Below are 23,398 nucleotides of genomic sequence, written 5' to 3'. Positions count from 1 at the left end.
ATGTCCAGTATCTCATATGAATATTAAAATACTGACTCCCCTGCAGCCGTATGCAAAGCAGAGCAGGGTCTGATAACCAAACAAGTCTGTTAGAGGAAGAGTCAAAGTCATTCTTTATTTCTCCATTAGTGTGTGTTCAAATCAACATACAGTTAGTTTACCTACCAAATAACTGCACATATCACCCTGTTAGGGACACCCATGGAAAATGTTTGCTGCCAGACCAGATTCACCCCTTCAAAGTTACAATCGAGCCTTCTTTATACCTGAAAATGGCATTGACCTCTAAAAAAGGGGGAAATAGATGCATACACATTTCAATGTATGCATGGGTGACATATTAAAGGAAAAAAAATGAACTAAAGTGCGTTGTTAAGATATTAGGCCACCGCCTACTGCTAGAATAGCTTCTGTACTCTTTGGCATTTGTTTTTCAGGTTTATGGATGAGGGTTAAATGCTATTCCTTCACAGTATAAACATATAAGCTGTTAAACATGTCTACCCAACATTTTGCACTGCAGAGGCCATATGCTTTACACAACTGTCATCCTGGTGAAAACATTCATGTGTTTATAATGGATGGAGGAATCTCCAAAGAGAGCGTTCCCATCAGGGTAAAAATGTTTAGAATTAAGGTGATCAGTCAGAACAACTGTGTGTGATCTGCAGTGGCACTTTCTTCTAAAAGAACCATTTTCTTAGCAGCTTATCCAGTTCCCAGGGGCTGGAGCCTTTGCCTTCTGTCATGAGGAGAGAGGCTGGGTACATCCAGATACATCCTTTCCTGTCTAACACACACACAGGCAATCCTTCATGCTCACATTTATACCTATTATGAATCATTAACAGTAATGACCAACCAAGATTCCTTTTAGAAAGATTTTCCTGTTCATTTTTCTTAAATTCTGATTAGTTTCTCTATATATTTTCCCCTGGTTGGTTGGTAACACTTCCTTGCACTGACTTTAAGCCCCACCAGAGGGCCCACTATATAGTTTGAGAACCACTACTGCACTGAAATCTGTACAAACAAACAATTAAAGCTGCCTCCCACAGAACAACAGGGGTTCAGATTTTCCCTTAAATTTGTCACCTGCCTGCATTTATGTCTATCTGCATAATTATTTAACACGCACAAGCAGCAATCATGACCAGCGTGTGATTGTATGTGCAGCGTGTGTGTCAGAACACATAGGTCATTGTCTTCTTCAGTCATACACACAAAAAAGTGTGTGAGATGAAGTGATCTGTGCAGAGATATAAGTCTGCTCCCACTAATGAGCGATTTAAGTCCCATAAAATACTGTATGCATACAGTAGAAGTAATAATAATATAATAATACTACCCAATAGTAATAATAGTTTTATTCAAAATACTGAAATATTTACAAATATTTGACAGCATTTATAGAGCATTTCTCTTCTTTTTCAAGTTTTACATTTCAGTTTATACTGTAGTTTTTGGCTTACACGTGTGGGAAGGGGTAGTGGATTGAATACAATATTATACTCAGCATATTTACAGCAAAAGACAAAAAACAAATTTAAAGAAAAAATAAAGAAACCAAAAAAACTATTAAAATGTGCACTGAAGGTGAGGATAAGCAAGTATTTATGTTAATAATGCATTTTAAAGTTTAGCTTACAAACTACACATTTTTGTATTGGAAGAAGGAGGTATAAATGTGAAGTATAGGAGCACAGACAAAAGAAGCACATCATATATATATATATATGTCACATCATATATAGATGTGTGTAGAAACATATGAACATATGGAGAAAATTTGGAGAATTTTTTTTTTTGGTTTGGATTAAGATAATTTGAAAATATCTACTTTACCTATATATAAAGCTCTTTGAGGCGACTGATTCTGCTGAATTAAATTCATTGGAGGATATGTGAGTTTAATTCAGAAGGGCTCTAATTAGCAAATATCTAACAGTTTATTTCAAAAGATGAGCTTTACAAATAAACACAGGGTTAAGTAAAAGTTGCTTACAACCAGAGAACAATCATAATAAATACTTTCATATTTGATTCACGTGTACAAAAAACCCAAACTCTTGTTATAAAACAATGAAAGTGCAGCTACAAATGATTAACACGAGATCAACAATGTCTTAGCTTCTGTGTGTCTGACTCTGCCATGCGGTTTGAGCTTGTCGGAAATAAGCAGGATCAGATCAGTTGTTCACAGGTAAATCCCACTGTAAGCCAGTGGTTGCCCAAGGAGACATCAGCATTAGCGCGGTGACATGTTGTTAACCTGAATTGATGCAGTCAGGTGGCTCGTGGCTGTAATGTGTCGTGTCTGACATTGAGCTGTTTTGCTCTTATGTAACAAACCTTTCACAATGATTCATTTACAGACAGAAGAAAAACCAAAGGTTAAAACATTTTCAGTCCTGCATTGACAAAATGCACGATTTACTGTTCTGAACATGTACTCACATTGTAAAGCCACACAAAAGCATGTTATAGTTAATTCTACAACCCCCCCCCCCCCCCCCACATATTTTTAGAGTTTTCAATATGAAATACTAATACAAAAAGAATAGTCTGCCAAAATCTTAATGTGCAAAACAACCATCAGTATGCAGTGCTTTTCCCTGCTGTGTACTGCAACCTTTCTATCGGTTCTTTAGCAGCACGCACAAGTCCTCACTCAGGTTTCTATGTGGCTTCGTTTAGCATCTCTTTCACCTTCTGTAATGTCTATGTTGCTCATAAACCGCACAGAACAAGCTAGCGCAGGGCAGTTAATGGTAAACCAGCAACCTTTGGGCCTGTTCCAATTGAAAGAAATCCTATTATGTGTGTTGGATCTCTTAGAGGTGCTGCAGTCATGAGCGTGCAGCCAGTAAATCTAAAGCCCTGCACTCTTTGGAGCCTTCAAAGGTGTCCTGCTGGGAGCGTTCGAGCGAGGAAGTGAGGGTGTAGGTGGAGAAGGCAGAAGGATCCGGCAGGAATGGAAAAATACAAAAAAAAAAAAACCCAAAGTCCTCACACTGCTCGTGGCCCACAGCTGAGCTTGTGCTATTAAAGTTCTGCAGCCAACATGATGGAAGAAGAAATGAAAGAAACGATCGCTTTATGGTTGACCAATGATCAAATAATGTATTTCCACTTGTCAGCCATTTTTGACACAACCATGTTATCAATTACTAGAAAAGGATAATCCTACAGCCCTGGGGTCAGCGTCCATCTTTAGTGGCAGGGATCAAAAGAAAGCTCAGTGAGGCCTCCGTGGAGCTCAACCGACTCCTCCGACCATGACATGACATCACCAACAAGGTGGCCGCCACAGGTTGCTTGGCTGTAAATCTCACTGGATGTCAACACTCTGGACCAGAACTGGAGGTCTGACAGCTCTCCCACAAAAGACTGAGTGACGTCAAAGCGGCCTCCCATTGTGTCCTGTGGAGGGAGAAGCAAATGTGTCAAAATGTAGAGCTGATATTTAAAATGTTACTACCTTCTAGGGATTAGAAAGTTGTTCTATAAGATATGAAACTGGTAAAAATGACATTTTTAGTTTGACACAAATTTGATTTGTTTCATCAGTAAAGCCGAGGCCCTAAAAATGAAGCCAATACTAGAATGTCTTAACCCTGCTTTCTTTCTAATGACCAACATCATTTAGACAATAAAGATTCAGTGCATATGTTTATATCTACTGAAAGGCACTATACAAAGTCAGCTGTTTCAAAAAAACTTAAAAAATTAAAACTGACAACGTTTGGCCTTACAAGCTCAGCTCTCCACACTACAGACAGACTATCAGTCACAGTAAAGAGACCCTCTTACAAGTCCAAGGTTTAACATATCCAGATGCCATAAAATAATCTGGTCCTTAGCCAGTCTTAAATGAGATAGATATAACAGATGAACTACCAAACATGACATATTAGATCATATCATTATTTAACAAAAATTAAATCACAATGCAGCAGCAGTATTGATACGAATTAAAAAGGAAAGTAGGAGCCAGGTGCTGGTAATCTATAGAAGCAGAAGCTTTAGCATTTTTCAGGTCAGGAAGTGTAACACAATGCCAAGAACAAAACATATGATCAATGATCAGAAACACTTGTTCCTGCCCATCAGTCTGGAAAGGATTATAAGGCCATTTCTGAAACAAGTTCAAGTCCATCATTCTACTGTTAGACAGATTATTCACAAGTGGAAAGCAGCTGCCAATCTTCACAGGAATGGAGGCCATGAAGTGCTCAGAGAAAATGCACAAAAAACGAAAACCTCATCTGAAGACTGTAGAGGCCTCACTTAGCATGTTAAATGTTAAAAGCTTAAGCTTGCAAGTAAGTTACAAAACAAACCACAAGACAACTGCAACAATGTCCTTTGGACAGATGAAACCAAAGTGGGAATGTCTATATGCAGAAACCAATCACTGCTTATCAACACATACGTCTAATACACTGTCAAGCACGGTGGTGGAGGGGTGAGGATTTGGACTTGTGTTGCAGCCACAGGACACAGGCACTTTGCAGTCATTGAATTAACCTTGAACTTCTCTGTATACCAAAGTGTCTAATATGAGGCCATCTTTTCAACAGCTAAAGCTTGGCTGACACCTGCTCGTGCAACATGACAATGATTCAGAGAATGAAAGCAAATCTACAACAGTATGGCTGAAAAAGACAAGAATGCATTGAATGCATTGAATGCAATACAATGCAGAATTACAAAAGCCCAGTTAAAATCCACACCTCAGTTTCATTAAAATGCTGTGGTGGTTAAGGCAGCTGTGCATAAACGAATTCCTCTAAGAGTCAAACAGATAATTTTACATGAAGTTACTGCCACTAATGCTGGTTCTACAAGATGCTTTGGTTTAGTTTTTATTAAATAAATAATGACCCACACATTTGACTTTGTATTTACTCAATTTAAAACCTCTTATAGCAAACATTGGGGTATAAAATGAATTGGCATACCTATATCTGCTGACATAGTCTGTATGTGACATTATTATCCCACAGTCAGAAGGCATGTTGTGTGTCATACCTGCTCCTGACCAAGGATGAAAATCCCTCCTGGTTTGATTGGGTGCCAGGCTGACAGGTTCTGCCCTGTGCCTTTCTTCGCTCCATCCTGGTAGGCCTCCCAGACACCATCACGTGTGGACCACGTCACGCACACGTGATGCCACTTTTCATCTGTCATAGTTATGGGCAAAGTCGCCGCCTAAAGAACCAGGTGGAGAGACAAAAAAAAGAGATTTTATTTATTTATTTACTTATTTTTTAATTTTTATTTGGAAAAACGTCTCATAACCTTCAAGTAAAAGATTATCCAAGGGTCGCGATGGCACGGTTTACACCTGATCAAGCCTTAAATGATGTGAGATGTTATCATGTTGATGGAGTAAAAAGAAAAAAAGACTGATAGCCTGCCATTAATTTTGCAAGAGTATTCACACAGTAGCAAGCCTTATCTGCAACTGTTATCGATTGTCGGGAAAGTGGATTAATACAACGTGTGAATCTTCTCTCATTTCATCCTCATAAAACATTGTAGAAAAGTAATTAAACGCTTAGATTAATCTACATTCTGAGATCATTGAACTGTGTCAATGATCAGTTTGATAACTGCCAAGTGTGTGACTCACAGACAACAAACACGTCAGTTTATCCCTCCTGGTATTGTCTGTGCTACAGACAATTAGGCCAATCAATTACAATAATCAGATTATTGTGTTGTTCGTTTGTTTGTTGAGCTCACTGCACGAAGTACTGGGGCACAGAAGGGAAATAGACAAACACCTGTCTTCCGTTTAGGGGAGAATTAAAGATTAGGAAGCTAATTGACTAATTGAATTATTTGTTTGTCAGCAGTCTGACTGGGTTACTGTCTGATTACTGTCATTTGAACTGAGACATCTGCAATCTTTTTCTAGGAGAAACAACCGAAAGACAATTGCAGGGGCTCGTTATATATGTCTAATCTGCATTAGAAGTATACAGAGAAGTACCAAAATGTGAACAATTTGTTACAAGTGAAAACAACCAAAATAAATATAAAAATATTTAAAAAGTCAAAATCAATGTATATTATGCCAATGAAGTTTGAGGATATTATACATTTTAAGAAGACTGTTTTAGTAAAACTAAATAATAAATACATAAATTACAGCAGATATTCAAAATGCTAATCACTGTTAAAAGGAACAACCAGTAAATGAGCTCTATAGTTTTTGTGTATGAATTTGAGTATGTGATTGTGACATGAGATGACAATATTATATATATCATTTACATTGCTCTGGAGTCTTTACTAGAGAAGTTTTTGGCTAGTTGAGAAAAATATTCACACCCGAGTAAATTTGGCAGATTATCATCTTGCTCTGACTCTTATTTCTTGGTGGTACGGTACTACTAGCTGTCAGTAACACTGGTCATGTTGGTGAAAGTATATTCTTTTCTCTACTTTGGTACAGCCAAACTAGTGTGGAGTAATGCTGAACTTATACCTTGTTACTCTTTGATGCAGTGAAACGTGAGCTAGTTCTAAATCATCATCACACATTAGCAGATAAAGTCCTTCTTTTGCTCACCACAAGCAGTTTATACAACCCGACCCTGCTAGACTTTGATTAGTCAGGATAACCTGGATTGTATGTGGTCTACAAACAGGAAACCAGATAGCTTCTGGGACCAAACATCTTCTGACTTGCCTAGAGATTCTTCACATTGATGTGCAAGTATTTTCTTACAGTGATAAATTATTTAGTGACTGGTAAAAAGATCCCATAAACCTTTGCACTATAGGCTGAGCTTCAGAACTAGCTTTTGTGTCCAGATTCATCAACATTTAGATCATAAATCACTGTGACATGACATGGTGACAGGCTTTACCTTGTCATTAATTAGCAGCTCCATGGGATTGCTGCCCCATTCAATAAGTACCAGCTCATTAGCTTGCCCGGGCACCGAGTAGGAGAAGGGAGTGCCAAGACCAGGACCTGCACCTGCCTTCAGCCACAGGCAGATGGTCAAGGCAAAGATCTCCGTCACCACTGACCGCCTCATCCTGCCATACATGTAGTTAGTCCTCATGGGGAAGTCTAACAGGAAGGCAGTGGGACTCTTTAGCTTTTGGTTCCCTGGTGAGATGGAGAATAAATTTAGAGTCATGTTATTCATTTGTGATCAACAAATACTGCTGTCAAAGACTTTTGTTAGACTATTTTCTATATGCATTAGAAACAAACAAGTTATTTTTTTCTTTTTCTTGAATTGTTCCTTTTTCTGACCCAATTATTATGGAGATATTCTCTATCTACATGATATCAATATAATTATTAAAGGCAAAACAATGCTCTGTGCTTGCTTTCATCATTCATCATATAAATGAGGTAATTATGGGTCATAATAATCTACTAGCACCAACCACAGCAACCTAACTAATGGAGTTTTTTTTTATAGGGCAACCTCCAATAAAAGCCGGATAATAGTAGGTACAAAGATATTCTGTAATTATTAAATAATAAATGAGAATTCAAATTCATCCCTAAAATAAATCATGAGTGTGTGTAGCTATGTCTGTGCGTGCATGTATGTTTACCATGGTCAGTGCTGCTGTGGTGCAGTTGGCTTAGTACTGTTTCCAGCTTGCTGTGTCCAGTGCCCCTCAGACTCGTTTCTTTACTGGTGTAAGGAAGCCGTCGCGGGTGATGATCATTGTCATGGTGGTGGTCATCGTGGTGGTCATTGCCATGATGGGTGTCATGATGATCATCGTGGTTGTCATGATGATCATCATGGTGGTTGTCATGGTATCCAGGTCGATGGTGGTAATCGTGATCTCTGTGATGACTGTCATCATGATGACCATAGTGATCATCGTGATGATCGTCATGATGGTCATTATGGTGGCTGCTGAAATGATTATAATGCCGACCATGGTGCCCATCATAGTGGTGGTCACGATGGTGATCACGATGGTGATCACGATGGCGATTATGGTGTCCAGTGTGGCGGTTGTACCAATGCCTATTCTGGTGGTTGCTGTGATGGGTATTGTGGTGGTCCTCATGGTGGTCCTCATGATGGTCATCATGGTGGTCATCATGATGGTCATCATGGTGGTCATCATGGTGGTCATCGTGGTGGTCATCGTGGTGGTCATCATGATGGCTATTGCCATGGTGGCCATCATGATGGCTATCATGGTGGCTGTTGCCATGATGGTCATCATGATGATCTCCATGGTGGTCATTATGGTGACCATAGTCATGGTGATCTCTGTAGTACCTGTGTAGCTGTTCCTCTAAAGCATTGATCTTCCTCTGCAGAAGTTCTCTCAGGGAGCTGGAATAGGAGCTGGAGGAGTTCCTGGCCTGTAGACAAAGAAAATAGTGCTTAATAACTATACCTACCTATAAATGATCTATTACCTCCACAGAGTGAAAACATCAATCCAATCAGGTTCTGCTATACTTTGTGTACTTAAAACTGATAATCCCCATCAATGTAGTAACAATTTCTTCTATTTAAACCACAGCAATAGCAACAGAGTTCAACAGGTCCTGCTGACATTGTGGGGGATCTTCATAGAGCGTCTCAGCGATTTGTGCAGGGCAAAAATGATGTCAGCACTGACCTGGCTCACTTGAATAAAGAGAATGGGATTTTGGATTATTGCTGAAAAAAGGTCTCAAAAATAGAAATTTAGAATATGTAGGTGTTTTGATAACTAGTATAATCATCACAAATCTAAGGACCCTTTAGGATTTTTGAAAGATTAAGTACCTTTATAGTAAAATGAACTATGGTAGTATGACTTTAATGTTCCCACCACAAAGCTCCTATGTGTGGCATCATGACATTTAATGTCCCTGAAGAACATGGGTTTCCTGAAGCAGGTATTTGGGTATTCAGTTTCATATTTTAAAACAAAATGTGAAAACATGTGTAGGACTTGCGTTAACCACAGACCTCATTTGAAACATTCCAAAAATCTATTTAAGTAAGGCACTGATTTCAAGACAAGGCTATTTCAAACTCATTACTGGAGAAAGATACTGACTTTAACTGCATGATTGTGACTCCTTGTCAGTTTTGTCTATTAGCAAAACTATAAAAAAAGATGTCAAAGAAAAGGACTGTAGGGGGAGAAAGGTGAGTGCTGGTAATAAGAGTTTTACAACAACAACTTTGCATTTTAATGCTTTAAACAAGAACCAAAGGTTATATCAATACAATAGTACAAGAGGAACTTCAGTATGACATTTAAAAGTGCAGGGGGAAAAGTTTTCTTGTCCTCTTTTTTCCTCTCCCTCCTTCATCCTCGTCTTCCTCACCAGCAAATCCGACTTTGTTCCCTGCCAGCACACGCCACGATTAATAGCCTTGTCAGGAAGGATGAAGCTAATTGAAAGTGAGGTTGGCTAGCGCCCTTCGGTGCATGGCCAGAGGCTGGTGGTGTAGACATCCTGTTAGAGGGAGAGGCTGAGGGTAAATCCTGGCACCAGTTCTGTTTTGTCTCACACCTTCAAGTGAGATCGAAAGGGATTTTTGGCAACACTTTCCCTCAGCATGACCTGAGACCACCTACACTAATAATGAAGCTTTTACAGGCCAGTTGGCAGCCAGGTTTAAGACTCACATTACGACATCAGAATAATGAAACTATAACCAAAGTGAGACAGCAAAACCACTTAAATAGTTGGGAATCTGGAAGGATTATAACAACTGTAAAAAACATCATTAAGATGTTTATTGCTTTGTAAGTTTATGTTAATGAATTTAACATTATTGTCTTTTTAAACAACACAAACACTTGATATGAACCAGAGTTATGTTTTCATTTTAAGAGACCTCTAGCCCTTGTCTTAGTAAGTGCCTGTATCATTTTTCTTGGTGTTGTTCTAATATGTGTTTAATGTTGTAGAGGGTCTCATTATAAATTAGTTTTTGGTGTTTGAACCCAGTGAGGGGGTTGATATGTTAATAAAGTAGTATTGGTCTGTATGAAATTTTCCCCATTCACGACAGCTATATGGGGAGTGAATTTTAATATGCTTTACATGCTGTAATGTTAACAAATCTGATAGTTGGTTCCTTTTTATCTTGTTCAGCTTTTGATTGTACTTGGGGTATTTTGTTCTATGTCTGTTTTCTACCAGCCAAAGTTGTCGTAGTAAATTATAGACACCATGGTGATTGTAGTAGGTTTGGGTAGATCAACACCCAGTCTCCCAGTCGAAAGTTATACATGTTTGGACATTCCTGTTCTATTATACTGGAAACCCATGTAAAATTTGTTGGAGGACTTATTAAATAGGAATTCCATCCATCCATCCATCTCTGCTGCTTATCCTTATCAAAGTCATTGGACGGCTGGATGAGAGGTGGGGTACACCCTAGCACCCTAGACTTTCTTGCTGTGAGGCAACGGTGTGCTTTGGAAAGTCTTTGAAATAACTGACTTTCTATGTCAATAACTAACTGATGCTGTTTGAGGGGAGCTGGAGCCGAATGATTCAGTTTCTTTTATTTTATAGTGACAGAAGAAATAAAGATGGCTTGGAGAACAGTGAAGGAAATTGCAGGACTTCATGGAAAGTTTTGAAAATATGATCCTGTAACCTTATTGCAGTTTTCATTTGCACTCTTCCACATCCTGCTGGCTGTTAGACAGTCGTGGGTTTCCAGCATGACTGTACTTTTGTGAGAACCACAAGACAAAACTTTGATTTGCATTTGGTATGAATTCATTATAACAATGATTAGTAATTAGCTGTGTAGGGTAAACATTCATTTTAAATATATAGTTATATTATAAATATATATTATTTTAGAGAGTGTTTTTAGAGAGAAAGTGATATGTTTGTGTGTTCGTGTGTGTAGTGATTTACTTTAAGGCAAGAGATTACACACAAGTTCAAACACAAAAAAGCTAAACCAGTATACAAGAATTACTGGGGAAAAAAGATTTTTCTTTAATCTAAACTCTTTGTCATTCTGTCGGTGTTTAAATACTATAGACTGCTTGTTTTCCACCAGGGGAGCTTAACTTATCCTACTCCTGCTGGCACACAGAGGTTAAGATCAGGGGTGAGAGCTAATCAACTTAGAGCTTCTTCCTGTTTTGAGCTCGACCTTGGCCACTGATATCCAGGAGAAAGACAGAGAACGATGCAGAGACATTAACTCTGAGACAATAGTCAAGCAGCTTTCATATTAGCATTGTGGGTGGTACGTGTTTCATAGTGACTGGTGGGTGGTTTGTGATGAGTGTGTGAGACAGATTGCCCACAACTTCTGAATGCTATTTTTTTTAATTTCCCCCAAATTATTACAAAAACATAAATTAAAAAATTAATGATTTAGTCCTGAGAATATGCATTAACTATGATGCAGTAAAATGTACAACATCCATAGAATAACCTTCAGGTTACTATGTCCTAATGAAACATATCCCTCGTTTTGGCAGCAGATAACAAAGGCAGCTGATTCGGTGACTGAGCATGTGACTCTCAGTGACGTAAGACGTGACCCCAATTAAGTCAAACCTTTAATAGACTTCTGCTTGTCTGCAGCTTTTCTTTGCAGACACATTATAGACAATTTGAATTTTCTTTGTGCAAAAAGTGTAGTAGGTAAGGTTTATAAAGTACACATACACACTCACAAAGTGCCTGACACACAATTACAATTAAAAACAAATAAATAAATAAATAATTAAAAGAGAAATAGTAAAACAGATACATAAATAACATGAGAGCATTAAGAAAGCGCAACTCCACCCAAATGGCGCGGACCACAATTACCACGATTAAAGCAGCTCGAGCTTTTATTGGTATCTACCATCACACAAAATTGTGATATTTTAAAACATGGGGACCCTAGACTGTTAACAAACAGATACTAAGCTCACCAATGACAGCACTCAAACTCCACTGATACAAAAAGGCTTTCAATGAACAACAACAATGAACAATGCTGTGGATTATTCATTGCTGTGCATTGTTTCTGCCCTCAGAAAGCTTGGAATAGTGAAGAGGTCCAGGCACACACGGTAAAGTCACCGTTTGGTAAGCTAAGATTTTAACAGCCATTTCCCTCATAATTTATTGCAGTGCAATCTCAGTTTAATTACTCGGTTCATACTTTTTAGTATTTCTCCTGCATAACTGAGGAAGATATTCACTGGATGTTCCCATGCAGCTCAGACTTTGGCAAGTAGCTCTCATGCATCTTTGAAATTTAAAAAAAGGTCATTGTGCAGCAATTTTTAAAGCATGACACTTTTAAAAATTGCAAAACAAATCAAACTGAAGATACTGCATGGTCCCAGTCACCTGTCCTAGTGCGCAGTGAGTTCATTTATCCAGTTGTGATTTTTTTTATTAAGTGCTATTAAGTGAGTACGCTACAAAAAATGATCAAACTATAATCTTTCATGCTTACCTGCAAGTTCTCCAGCCTCTCCTTTAGTGTCTGCAGGGTTTTTCCAGTCTGTTCTGGAGAGAAGGAACTGTGTTTGCTATATGACGAGCCCTTCCTGTTGTGGTCCAGTCTGTGGCTGCCGTGGGAATAATGGTGGTCATTGCTGTGAGATCCTGAAGGCCCATGGTGCAGTGACAATGATGCATGATGGCTGCCGTGATGTCCATGATGGTCGTCATGGTGGGTACCGTGATGGTTGTTATGGTTGTTATCATGATGGTTTTCATGATGGTTGTCATGATGGCTATCGTGATGGCTATCGTGATGACTGTCATGGTGACCAGTGCTGTGGTGACCCCCAAAGCCCTCACATAAGGTGAGCTTAGCATTCAGCTCCCTGATTGTCTCTCGCTGGTCCAGGATGGTTTCCTTCTGCCTCACAAGGCTCTCACGCAAATGCAGAATAGTGGCTTTGGCCTCGTCGGACATCATGCCTCGCCTGCTCCCGCCATTGTGGTCACTGCTATGGCTGTTACTGCTTGGTCCATGGGGCACATTGGGTGGCGAGAAGCAGCTGGGATCTGCTTCTGGGGGAATGGGAGTACAAACAAATTTGGGGCTAATGCCATAATCATATTCTATGCCAGGTGAACTACCTGCTGCTGCTGCACATGAAAGGAAGTAATAGAAAATAAGAGATCGTAGGGGGATGAAAGGGAGGACAAGCCCCAGAGTAGCTCCCACCCGTTGCACGTGCTTTGTAGACAAAGGCATTTGGCTCAGAGGACGGACGTCTCTGGCCATATCTGGTCAGAGTCCAAATTATTCCTCGGAAATTGACAGTCTTCAAAGGCTTTAGTTTTGTGGGGACAAACACCATCAATAGAAATCATTTGCTTCTGATTGAGAGGTGTTGGTGCTAATCATGTCAACAAAATAAATTCCCTTTAGAGGATAAGTGACAGAAACTCCAAGGAAGGGCTCTAAAAACACTGGGAACATTGGGAACAAAGGGGACTGTTAAACTCCAGCTGCTTGTCTTCAAGAACACCTTTTAGAACCACGCAAGCTTTCTTGGCACGATGGTAAGTTAACAGGTTGAGAAAGTTCAGCTGATAGATTCATCCACTTTGTCTGAGATGAGGTGCTGGGGCATCGCCAGACAGGTGATTTCTTCTGGCTTCAAAGACCTTCTGTGTTCGATGGCCAGGAATAATCCTTTTAATTTTGGCTTCTAACTATCCATCACATTGCCATTACCTACTGGGAGACAGAGAAAACAAGACATCAACAAAACAAGTCAAGAAGAAGAGAGACATAATGGAAACAAACAGCTAGCTCAAGCTTTGATCATCTCCACTCATGGTTTTAAGTATTATTTACAGTGCAATCAATATATGATTCAGCCAACTGGAAAACAACAACAACAACAAACCCAAAAAGCTACAGGTTGAGGAAAAAGTAAGACTGTCAAGAGGCAAAGTGAGACAAAGCAGAGAGGAGAGAACAGGTTTAAAGGACAGGAATTGGGTTATAACTGGAGACCATCTTAATTACTAAGTGAGTTTCCGATTCACACTCATCTTTGAACTTGAGAATATTGATGTAAACAAAACCATAAAGAGTTTCATGACTCAATCATGGTTTTGATGCACTCATATTGAGAAGGAAAACTAGATAAACACCTTTTTCAACATTACCTTAAAAATCTGCTTTTGTTATAGTTCTAGCTGCAGGAAGGTACCAGAGCTGTTCAGCATCATAAGCAGTTGATCTCCACATATTAAAATGCTCATCCATGTGGTCAGCATGTTTTATTTTAACCAGCAGACTGCAGTTTAAGTTTAATGACTCACACACAGACAGACGCCACAGAGGGGAGGGCTGATTGGTGGTGGTGGTGGTTGGGGGTCTTCAGGGCTGCAGCAGGCCACAGTATACTCAGATTATGGTCAATTAATCTTCCGTCAAAGCCACAGGGCAATCATTCGAATAATGAAAGCTGGTTTTCTGCTGAGACAAGGGCATGCCTGTTGAGCCCAGTCACTCACACGAGTCTCATGAATCAGTGTCAGAACTTGTCCGCCTTCAGCCTGCCATGCTGACTGACTGTTTAAAAGCAGCACGGCGAGGAGAGACAGAGTCATACTCAAAGAAGAGGGATGTCCACATTATTATTGCACAGAAGAAAAGCATTCAACCACATCTACTGTACAATAGGTGTTCCTTATTGATGATGGACAACTAATAATAATGTATTAATAATTTATTTTTTTTGTTTATACTTGTTCTGTTAGACCTGAACAGCAGAGCAAGAAACATGCATCAACCGCATGCTCGTTGGTCTTGCCCGAGAGCGCGATGCAAAGCCAAGAAGAACAAGTTTCAGAACACACAGGAAAAGATAAGGAGCTTGTTCTTTCTAAGCTCCTTATCTTTAAACACCCACAACACACATTACATTAAGTACAAACATCCGATTTTCTGGCACCGCCCTTTCTGTGACACTGTCCTTCTGAGAAAAACGACAATGACAATACTTTTTTGCGATTTTAGGCATTTTTTAAATTACATATTAGCTTAGAATTTCTGGGAAATATACCAGTTGTCTTTCTTGCGAAGGGGTAAATAAGAACAGCATGTGTGTACAGTAAATATGAAACTACAGCCAACAGCCACATAGCTTTCCATGAAGACCAAAAACAGAAAGCCTTTGCTTTGTCTAAAGGTGACAACATCCACCTTTCATTAAGTCTAAAGCTCACTAATTGATGAGCTCTAACTTGTTAGTCTAATTTGTACAAAACCTGATGTGTTAATGTGATAAGGTATGAATTGTCAGGAGATTTTCTTTACAGGATACAGTGACTCTCTGATTCTCACTTACTTCTGCTAAATTTGACAGAAGTTTCTCTTTTTTACCAGAAGAAATGACCGATTTAGCATTGAGGCATTATTTCTATAAACACAACACCAGTGCTTACTATCAAAAGGATAAACAGAACCATACAACGTACCACTTTAGTGTAATGATTTGGATGAAATTTAAATTTTAGAGAATTCTGGCTGATACTTTGATATAACATCTGAGATCATTAATAGTTTAATGGTGTCTCATATTTCATCATTAGAAACACCGCAGGATTCATCAGCCATTTCTTAAAAACAAACACGTTTTGTTGAGAGGCATTTAACGATGTGCACGCAGCCACTACGTGAGAGCCATAATCCAACAGTGTGCCCTGCTGTCTGATACTTAAGGACACCATTAGTGGAGATTTACATGACATGATACCTCACTGAGACACGTGGCATCACATGCTAGTCCAAACAGCATTGCTTTATGTACAACGTTATAATGATTGCTTGTGTTTATAACCTTCCTTTGTCAAAGATGGAAAGGGTAGGAGAACCTTGGACCTGCATACATTTTTTCTTTGCCTTGTGGGGAAATGATCAAGTTTCCATTGAGCCAACTTTTAATTTGGCTCCACATAACCTGGGCTGAGTGAGATCTAACTGTGCTCTTGTCATGTGAAAGTAGTACAACAACTTTAAATTTGCACATTTGCACAGACTGATAACTGGTTGCTGTCTTTCTAATTTTATATAGGTTTCCATGCTAGCATGAATGCAAAGACACAAATCAACACACCATCTGTGTCACTTTGTTGTGCCTTCATGTTCGTGATGTGTCTTGAGGTTTGCAGAACGCTGTTAAAATTTAGCAACCAGCAAAAGTGAGACTTACGTTTATGGAGGCTGCACAGACACCATAATGGTTGAAAGTATTATATAGCAAAGCTTACAAAAAGTAGGTTGCTGTAACTGCTCCTGATGATTATAGTGGAGACTTTTAAAAGATATTGTTGTTTTTTTATGATTCATTATGTTTTTGTAAATAGGATAAACAATGAACTCAGCTATAATTTGGTGTCATATCAGTATTATACTCTGTCTTTGCCCACCATGATCAAGATAGATGGCTGGATGGATTAATAAACAACAAAAGTTTATATTTAATTAATCCAGTTATCCTACATTAAAAAAAAGGACATATTAAAATGTGTCACTGACTTATAAAATATGTTGTATGCTGTGTATAAAACTCATTTAAAAATCCATAAAGCAGGTTTTAATGCTATAAAGCTGTTCTCCAGTACAATATAGAAAGGATGTTTTATTTTCATATTTAAAAAATATATTCTTAAAATTCAGAATATAATCGCAGACAAAGCAGAAACCTTTTTCTAACTTCTATCAAATTTCCCAAATGTCATCGTTATTTTTCCTTCCTTTTCAAATGGAATTGTTCACATTAGGTTTCCTTAACCCTCACGTCAGAAATTATTATCTTTTGTCACTTTCACTCCTTCAGTAGTTAAAAGCACAAAGTGACAGCGCTCCTTTGCAGATTCACTACATCAAGCTGATCTCGTCATCTGATCAGCTCATGTTTCCCCCGTATGGATCACATCCGTGTCCTCATAGCTCCTGCTTCTTCTTTCAAGGGTGACGGTCAAATAGGATTGGTTGGATGTAATGCTCTTTAATGAGGGATTGACTGCAGGGTCCTGGTTCTGCCAGATGATCTCCCTCCAACCCACAAGTTGCTGTTGCCACACGTGTCACTGCAGGAGAAGCGCATGTGCTTGACACGCAGCCAGTAGCTTGTGTATTAATGTAATTTGCATTAATACACATTTTGCAACTTTTCCTAACAGCTGTCTTATTTAAATTGCTTATACAATCGAGTATTTCAGTGGCTTTTCCAGCATTTATAATAGATCTGAAAAGCTTTGTGTGTTGACAGAGCTCAAGTTCATTTTGTGCTTGTGTCAGGTGACACAAAAAAGCCCGTTTTTATACTACATTTGTATTTTGCTTTCATTAAGATGTGCACTTTGAAGGCCCTTGCTTGGGTCAGTTATACACTTTCAGTTTTCAACTGAGTGGCCTGTCTGCAGCTTAAAGGCACTTTGATGACTGATGATGCATAGATGTTGTGATATGTGTCAGAGCACAGACTCCAAAAGGCTGCAGGACAATTTCACTTGAAGTAATTGAAACTTGGACCAACCATACTGTGTGTTTAGATTCACTGTAGAGTAAGTGACACAATGCCTCACATTGATACTGATTGGCCTTCACTGATTTAATAACCTCCAGGGCCGTGCTTCCGAAGAGGATTCATTTGACAAAATATAAATGTTCACTAGGAAAAGTCAGACGTGCTGCAGTAGTGTTTAAGTGTGAACAATCTCACTGTCAGCTGTTAGATTGCTATGGTGACCACTGTAGGATGAAACCATTTTAAACAATTAAGAGATTAAAAACATTTAGCCTGTACCTGTGGCTAGCCAACCCGATTTTACTACTGTGTATGTATAAAAACATTCGTGTACACGCCATATTATTAAAATACTACAGGAAAAAAAACCCTAAACATATTTTGCAGTATTTTACAATTTTATACACAGGTCACTCACAAACTCTGGCTGCCATTCAGCTGTAGTGATCGTAGCCTGTTGGTCTTGTTCATTTTTAGGAGACTGCAAAACTCTGTGAAGGGAGTCAGATATGAGTTGATGAATCGGTGAATCACTTCTGATCATGTGATTTCAAGGAAAGTTGTCGAGGATATCCTGAACTGTTGCTGTTGCTAGCTGTTAACAGTTGTTAGCTGGAACTAGTGAAACTTTCTTTGAAGTGGATGTAGCATTGTTGGACTTGAACGCTTGTGTTTCATGTGGTGTGAGAATGTAATCAAACTGTTTATTGGTGAAAAAATGTGATTTTCAGGATACTCTAACTTTAACTGACATCATGTTAGCTCGTAACCAGCTGCTGTTGTTGTTTAGCTGGCTCATCAGCTGTCCAGAGATGGGATGGACTCATGTCTAATCTGCTGACTATCAGGACTACATGAGTATATTTATGTAACTTTTCATGTGTTACAGCCCTGACTTCAATGCAGGAAGTGAGACTCGAGGTGAGGAGAAGGTGGGTGAGGTTGAACTGAGGGAGGAAGGATCAGCTGTCGAAGAGATGCATAAAGATAAGCAGATAGAGTTGGTGAAAACGTACATATATAAATGTTAAAGGGTCACAAAGAAACTTATTAGGCATACTGCGTATGTGGTTGGTCTCTAGTCACATTCGTAAAACATGATTAGGCGGAACGGCAAAGTCCATCCAAGTCACTCTATTTAAGACAGTGAGACAGTGTCTGCTCCTACTGTGTGTATTTTTTAATGGATTCAATTTAAGTACATCAGAATGCATCAATTTGTTGGAAGACATAATTACACAAGTACAATGTTCTCTTTTTTGCTAAATAAACTTCATGACATCTGACATATTTAAAGCCAAAAGATGATTATTCCCCAAAGTACTGTTGTATAAAAAAATTAGTATAGAGAGTTTAAAAATGTATGCCTCGAGACAGTCATTTTTCAGAATCTGCTGCATAAATGAAAAACAAATCAGTTTAAAAGCAATGCCACGTTTGTGCCTGACAGCATCTATCAAATGCCTCCATATATAAGATTACACACAAAAGAGATTTGGCAATCACATCCTGAGCAGCTGGTGCAGTGTGTACTTTGTATTAGCATAAAACTATGAGTGAAAGTAAGTTTTTAATAATTTTATCTGTTCTTATGTGAGGATACTCTTCATTATTAAAAGTTTGGTTAGGTATGTTATGCAAAAGAAACGCCTCAGAGTGCGTTAATGAGCGAGTCTAAGTCCTAAAAGCAAATTAATCTTTTCTTTTTTAGTTGTGAGATGAAAAAACTGTTGAATGCTCAGGTGGCATTTTTAACACCGTAACTGGTTGGCTTGTTTTTAAATTAAGTTGCATATTAAAATAATTCAAAAGGTCTGAATTTCAGTCAATATTTTTTAAGCTAGTGTTTCAACATTTAATGAAGTAATAAATGAGTTAGTTTGTCATTTTAGATTTCATTATGAAATCTAATAGAATTACAGTTATTTAAAGAAAACATTACCTTATGTACCTGCTGTATCATATGTAGTTTGTTATTTTAATACAAGATTCAAACTAAACATTAGCTTTTCATACTGTAGCTTTAATAAATAATAAATAAAAAAGTATTTTAGTAGCAATATTATTACTCCCTATTAATATAATCACCAGTGGAAGAGCCTATGAGCCACTGTTGTTTTTATATTGGGGATATATAGGATATAACATCATCTTGCAGGCAAAAATTTATTTAAACGTCTTATTCACAATGACACCATATTTAAAAGTCCTTATGTGTCTTTTTTGTTGTTCAGATTTGTATTTTGTTGTTAAAGCTCCCGTTTTACCTTTGTCAACATGAAAAAATGCCGAAAAATTCCTGACATCGCTCAGTAAAAACAAAGCTGCATGCTTGAAGTCTAGTAAAATAGGGTAACGTTTAACATGACCGCTGCACCAAATTACAGAGACATATTACTAAGCATTATAAAATATACCTGCTTAGCTGACTGTGTTTTGTTTCCACAGACATGCAAATCGTTCCAAATTACAACTGAAATGACTCCTCAGCCCTGGAAATATACAGCAGCCATATTGTTACAGTGAACCAGCTGACAGACAACAGAATGTGATCAAGCATGATAACAAGCACTGCGCCGATATGTCGACTCATACACTAAAGCTCTCTGCCTTCCTGTCAGTACAAAGCAGGCAACATTTTAACAACTGGAAAAAGGATAAAGAAGAGTTACAGGTGTCCCTTTTGAACCTAATCATGCCTCACATTCACACAGCAACATGAAATTACAGTTTAGAGCTGGTTGGGTCAACAGCCCTCTACTGTGAAGCCGCTAAGTGCGCTGGTTGCTGAGAGGCTTTGTCGCACCCTTGTACTTTTTAATTTAGTGCATTTTGATGTCAGTAAATTAGCCAACTGTCATTTTCACAAAAGTGAAGCCTTTTACTAAAACCTGAGCATCATTTCCAACACTCGATTCTGTGAACTTTGTCCTCAGTCACTACCCACAGCACATGCTCATAGGCGACAAAAGCCTTGTAAATCTTGTATACCAACAGTTTTGCCTTCAGTGTGAAAGACCAGTACGCCATCAAAATCACTACACATCTCACTCTTATCGGCCTGTCAAGATCAACTTGTCTCAAAACTTTACATAAAGTCCACATTTTATAAGGAAACATGGTTTAAAATTGTGGGGAAAAAAGCCAAAACATGTTGTAATAATAACTCTACTTTCCACCAGCGCATAATGTAAATGTTCATCATATGAACTCAGCCATTCCCTTTGTCAAGAATTAACAAGTTAACACATTACCTGACTTTACTATGGTCCAACTTCAGAGACCACCCTCAGTGTGGTCACCATAATCAGGATAGTTGTGGCAGTGTGGAAAGCTCTTAGGCTCAAGTGTTGAGAGTGGCAACATTAATCAACCAATGTGACAATACACTGGCTTAGCACAACAGTTCATATGGATGGCGCCATGCAGGAAGCTCAGGTTTCTTAACAAAGGTCCAGACAGTGCAGTGTAACAGGCGGGTCTTTGACTAGAGGGCATTTTAATTCTCACGGGTAGTAAATTATCTTTTTTCTTTATTTTTCAGCACTAAAAGCATTCCCTGTGTCTCTGAGGACAAATCTTTGCTGTCTTTATGATGTTTTTCTTTTTTAAATTTTTTTTTTATCTGTGTCAGTTTTCTTTGGTGCCTTGATTTCCTAAAGAGGAACTTCAGGTAGGCCTATTAGTATTTCCCATAATTGTAATGTCCAGTATCGATTCTGCAAAGTTTGATTTTCTTCTCATCATTTTAAGGGTTAAAGTTGCAGTTTTCACAATAGCTTGGTTGCTTATCAGTGCTCTTTGGTGAGAACAGGTGTCACATTTCTAAAGATGTGGACTTCTGATCTGAACTGTGATGGATCACCTTCACATTTTGTTTGACCTCTTTAAGCTGCCTCTGCCCTCGCTGTAGCTAACGAAGAGGCGTGAAGCCAAAGGCTCAGTGCCGCACGTGGCCCCAATTGATCTCCACTGAACAGGTTTGACCAAAGACTTGTTGGGATACACAGGAAGGGAACGTTATCACAGGTATGCTATTGCTATACTGCACAAATGTTCACTGAAACAAGAATCAATGAACGAAATAAGTGTAAAAAATCCCTGAGATACAACCGTGGATATAAGAAGGTACCAGCAACAGAGCTACTACAGAAAATCTGAGAAGAATCTTCACTTTTAAAATGTTGCACCCATGAAAGAAGTTGAGTTCAATAAAATGCCAAATACGTTGAAATCTTAGCTTCACGTGAGCCAAAGCTCATCAAAAATACACTGAATATAACACAGACGGCTGAAGGTGTATGCAGAGATGAGGACAAATCAAATATTATAAAACCTCTTATGTGTTATATTAGTAACAGAATATTAGCATGCAGAAAAAAAATACTATAAGTAGTAAACAAAAGACTGAAAACTCTTAAAAGTAGCCATAATTATGCTGAATATTACTTCACTGGTGATTGGTCCACAGTGGTACCGCTTCCTCTCACCCTGTGAGTGGAACAGCATTCAGCCTCATTCCTCCAGTTTACTTTATTTGAATTTCAAGCAGTTTTAAAGCAATTACTTCTAACGTGTTAATAAGCTCTTGAGACAGACATCTGTTGAAGACGGTCTAGAACAAAGGGACTTGAATCACCTACAGTACCAGGCATTCATTTGAACACGTTTTCACAAAATATCTTAACTCATCTGACCTCAGATGATTCAGCTCAGTTTACTTTGTGTCTTATGGTTAAATAAGATGCAGATAATAAAGTATCACACCTACAGTTTATTAGAGATTCACAGAAGTAAAAATGTAAAAAGTAGAATTTTTTGATGAGGATTTGGCTGGATAGTTACATTTGTAGCACAAAAAGTCAGAACTGTGGCCAGTAAATCTACTGATTTACTAATATGTAAAATCCCATTTATTTATATTTATTTGAGGTAGGTACATATAGCAGCTAAGGTACAGCTTATGGTAACTGGTTGACAGAGGCCTCATGAGAAAATCCTTAAATATGCATTGCGTAACTAAATGAATCACACTTTATAGAAGCTACTTCCAGTTGCTCTGTTATTCATCAGTGGTGGCCACAGCGGGGAGTTTTTTTAAAATGCCGGATGCCCTTCCTGTCACTACCCAAAGGGATTTGTGTCTCGTCACAGGATCAAACCGGGGCTCTTTCGCATGTTAGGCGAATGTGTAAACCAGTACACACTAAATAAATCACATATTACATTAACAAATCAGAACCACAAACTATTTAAACTTAATTTACTCATTTCATTCAGTCTGTGGAAGCATTACATCATCCATGGGGCCGTGAATTTCACTTTACTTTTGTTTATCAACAATTTACTTGCTCACAAGAGAGATCGTTTAGGAATCTTCCCAAAGGTCGATATTTTAGAAAACAGTGCATCATTTGGTTAAAAAGAAGCAAAGCTTTTCTTACCTGTTGCAAGTCTGGAGTCGCCAAGGTGGTTAGTCCATTCAACACACTGATCAGCTTGAGGAGGATTGGCTTTAGGTGGATAATTTTAACTCACTCTCTCTCTCTCTCTCTCTCTCTCTCTCTCTCTCTCTCTCTCTCTCTTCTGCGCACACACCTGACTACTTTTTTTTATGTACTTCAATAACAAAATGTTTAACTCTAAATGTTCAGGTAATAACTTTTAAAACCTCAGCGATGCAAGAAAAACCAACAAAAGTAATCATGAGACCTTTGGACTAATTTTTGGACTAATAGGCAATCGTGCACACTAAAGTGATCACCTGATTTAGGAAATGTGAGCGTGCCTTCCTTGTACTTTGAATAAACTGCAGACTCTTTCAGGTGTCTTAGATAAGATGGAGGCAAGTTGGATCACTCCTGTCGCTTTGGCATCATGAAGTCGATTTAATTGAAGATTTGGT

The 23,398-nt window shown here is 38.5% G+C and overlaps 1 protein-coding gene across 3 annotated transcripts; it reads right to left on the bottom strand.

Moving 5' to 3' along the window:
* Positions 1-1,352: 1,352 nt before the first annotated feature.
* Positions 1,353-23,047, bottom strand: LOC309698112 (uncharacterized protein). Of its 3 annotated transcripts, XM_082520417.1 has the most exons (7): positions 22,938-23,042; positions 17,912-17,984; positions 12,444-13,685; positions 7,594-8,368; positions 6,885-7,132; positions 5,035-5,214; positions 1,353-3,423 (listed from the first exon to the last, which is right to left on the bottom strand). In XM_082520417.1, the coding sequence occupies exons 3-7, from the start codon at positions 13,224-13,226 to the stop codon at positions 3,214-3,216; spliced, it is 2,196 nt and encodes a 731-aa protein (XP_082376543.1). In that variant the 5' UTR covers positions 13,227-13,685; positions 17,912-17,984; positions 22,938-23,042; the 3' UTR covers positions 1,353-3,213. The 3 variants fall into 3 exon arrangements, with proteins under 3 accessions (XP_082376543.1, XP_082376542.1, XP_082376544.1); XM_082520416.1 differs by lacking the exon at positions 17,912-17,984 and having other exon boundaries at positions 22,938-23,047; XM_082520418.1 differs by lacking the exon at positions 17,912-17,984 and having other exon boundaries at positions 12,444-13,682.
* Positions 23,048-23,398: the final 351 nt, after the last annotated feature.

Source organism: Aulonocara stuartgranti, assembly GCF_965226115.1.
Source record: "Aulonocara stuartgranti genome assembly, chromosome: 22".
Classification (NCBI taxonomy): domain Eukaryota; kingdom Metazoa; phylum Chordata; class Actinopteri; order Cichliformes; family Cichlidae; genus Aulonocara; species Aulonocara stuartgranti.
The sequence above is the reverse complement of the archived record's forward strand: the minus strand, read 5'-3'. Positions and strand labels throughout refer to the sequence as shown.

Excerpts from the sequence above, each read along its gene's own strand:
- LOC309698112 (XM_082520416.1), bottom strand. The coding sequence starts at position 13,226 with ATGGCCAGAGACGTCCGTCCTCTGAGCCAAATGCCTTTGTCTACAAAG. Across the intron at positions 7,133-7,593 it reads CCACAGCAGCACTGACCATG|GGAACCAAAAGCTAAAGAGT; the intron begins GTAAACATACAT and ends CCATCTCACCAG. Across the intron at positions 5,215-6,884 it reads AGCTGCTAATTAATGACAAG|GCGGCGACTTTGCCCATAAC; the intron begins GTAAAGCCTGTC and ends CTGGTTCTTTAG.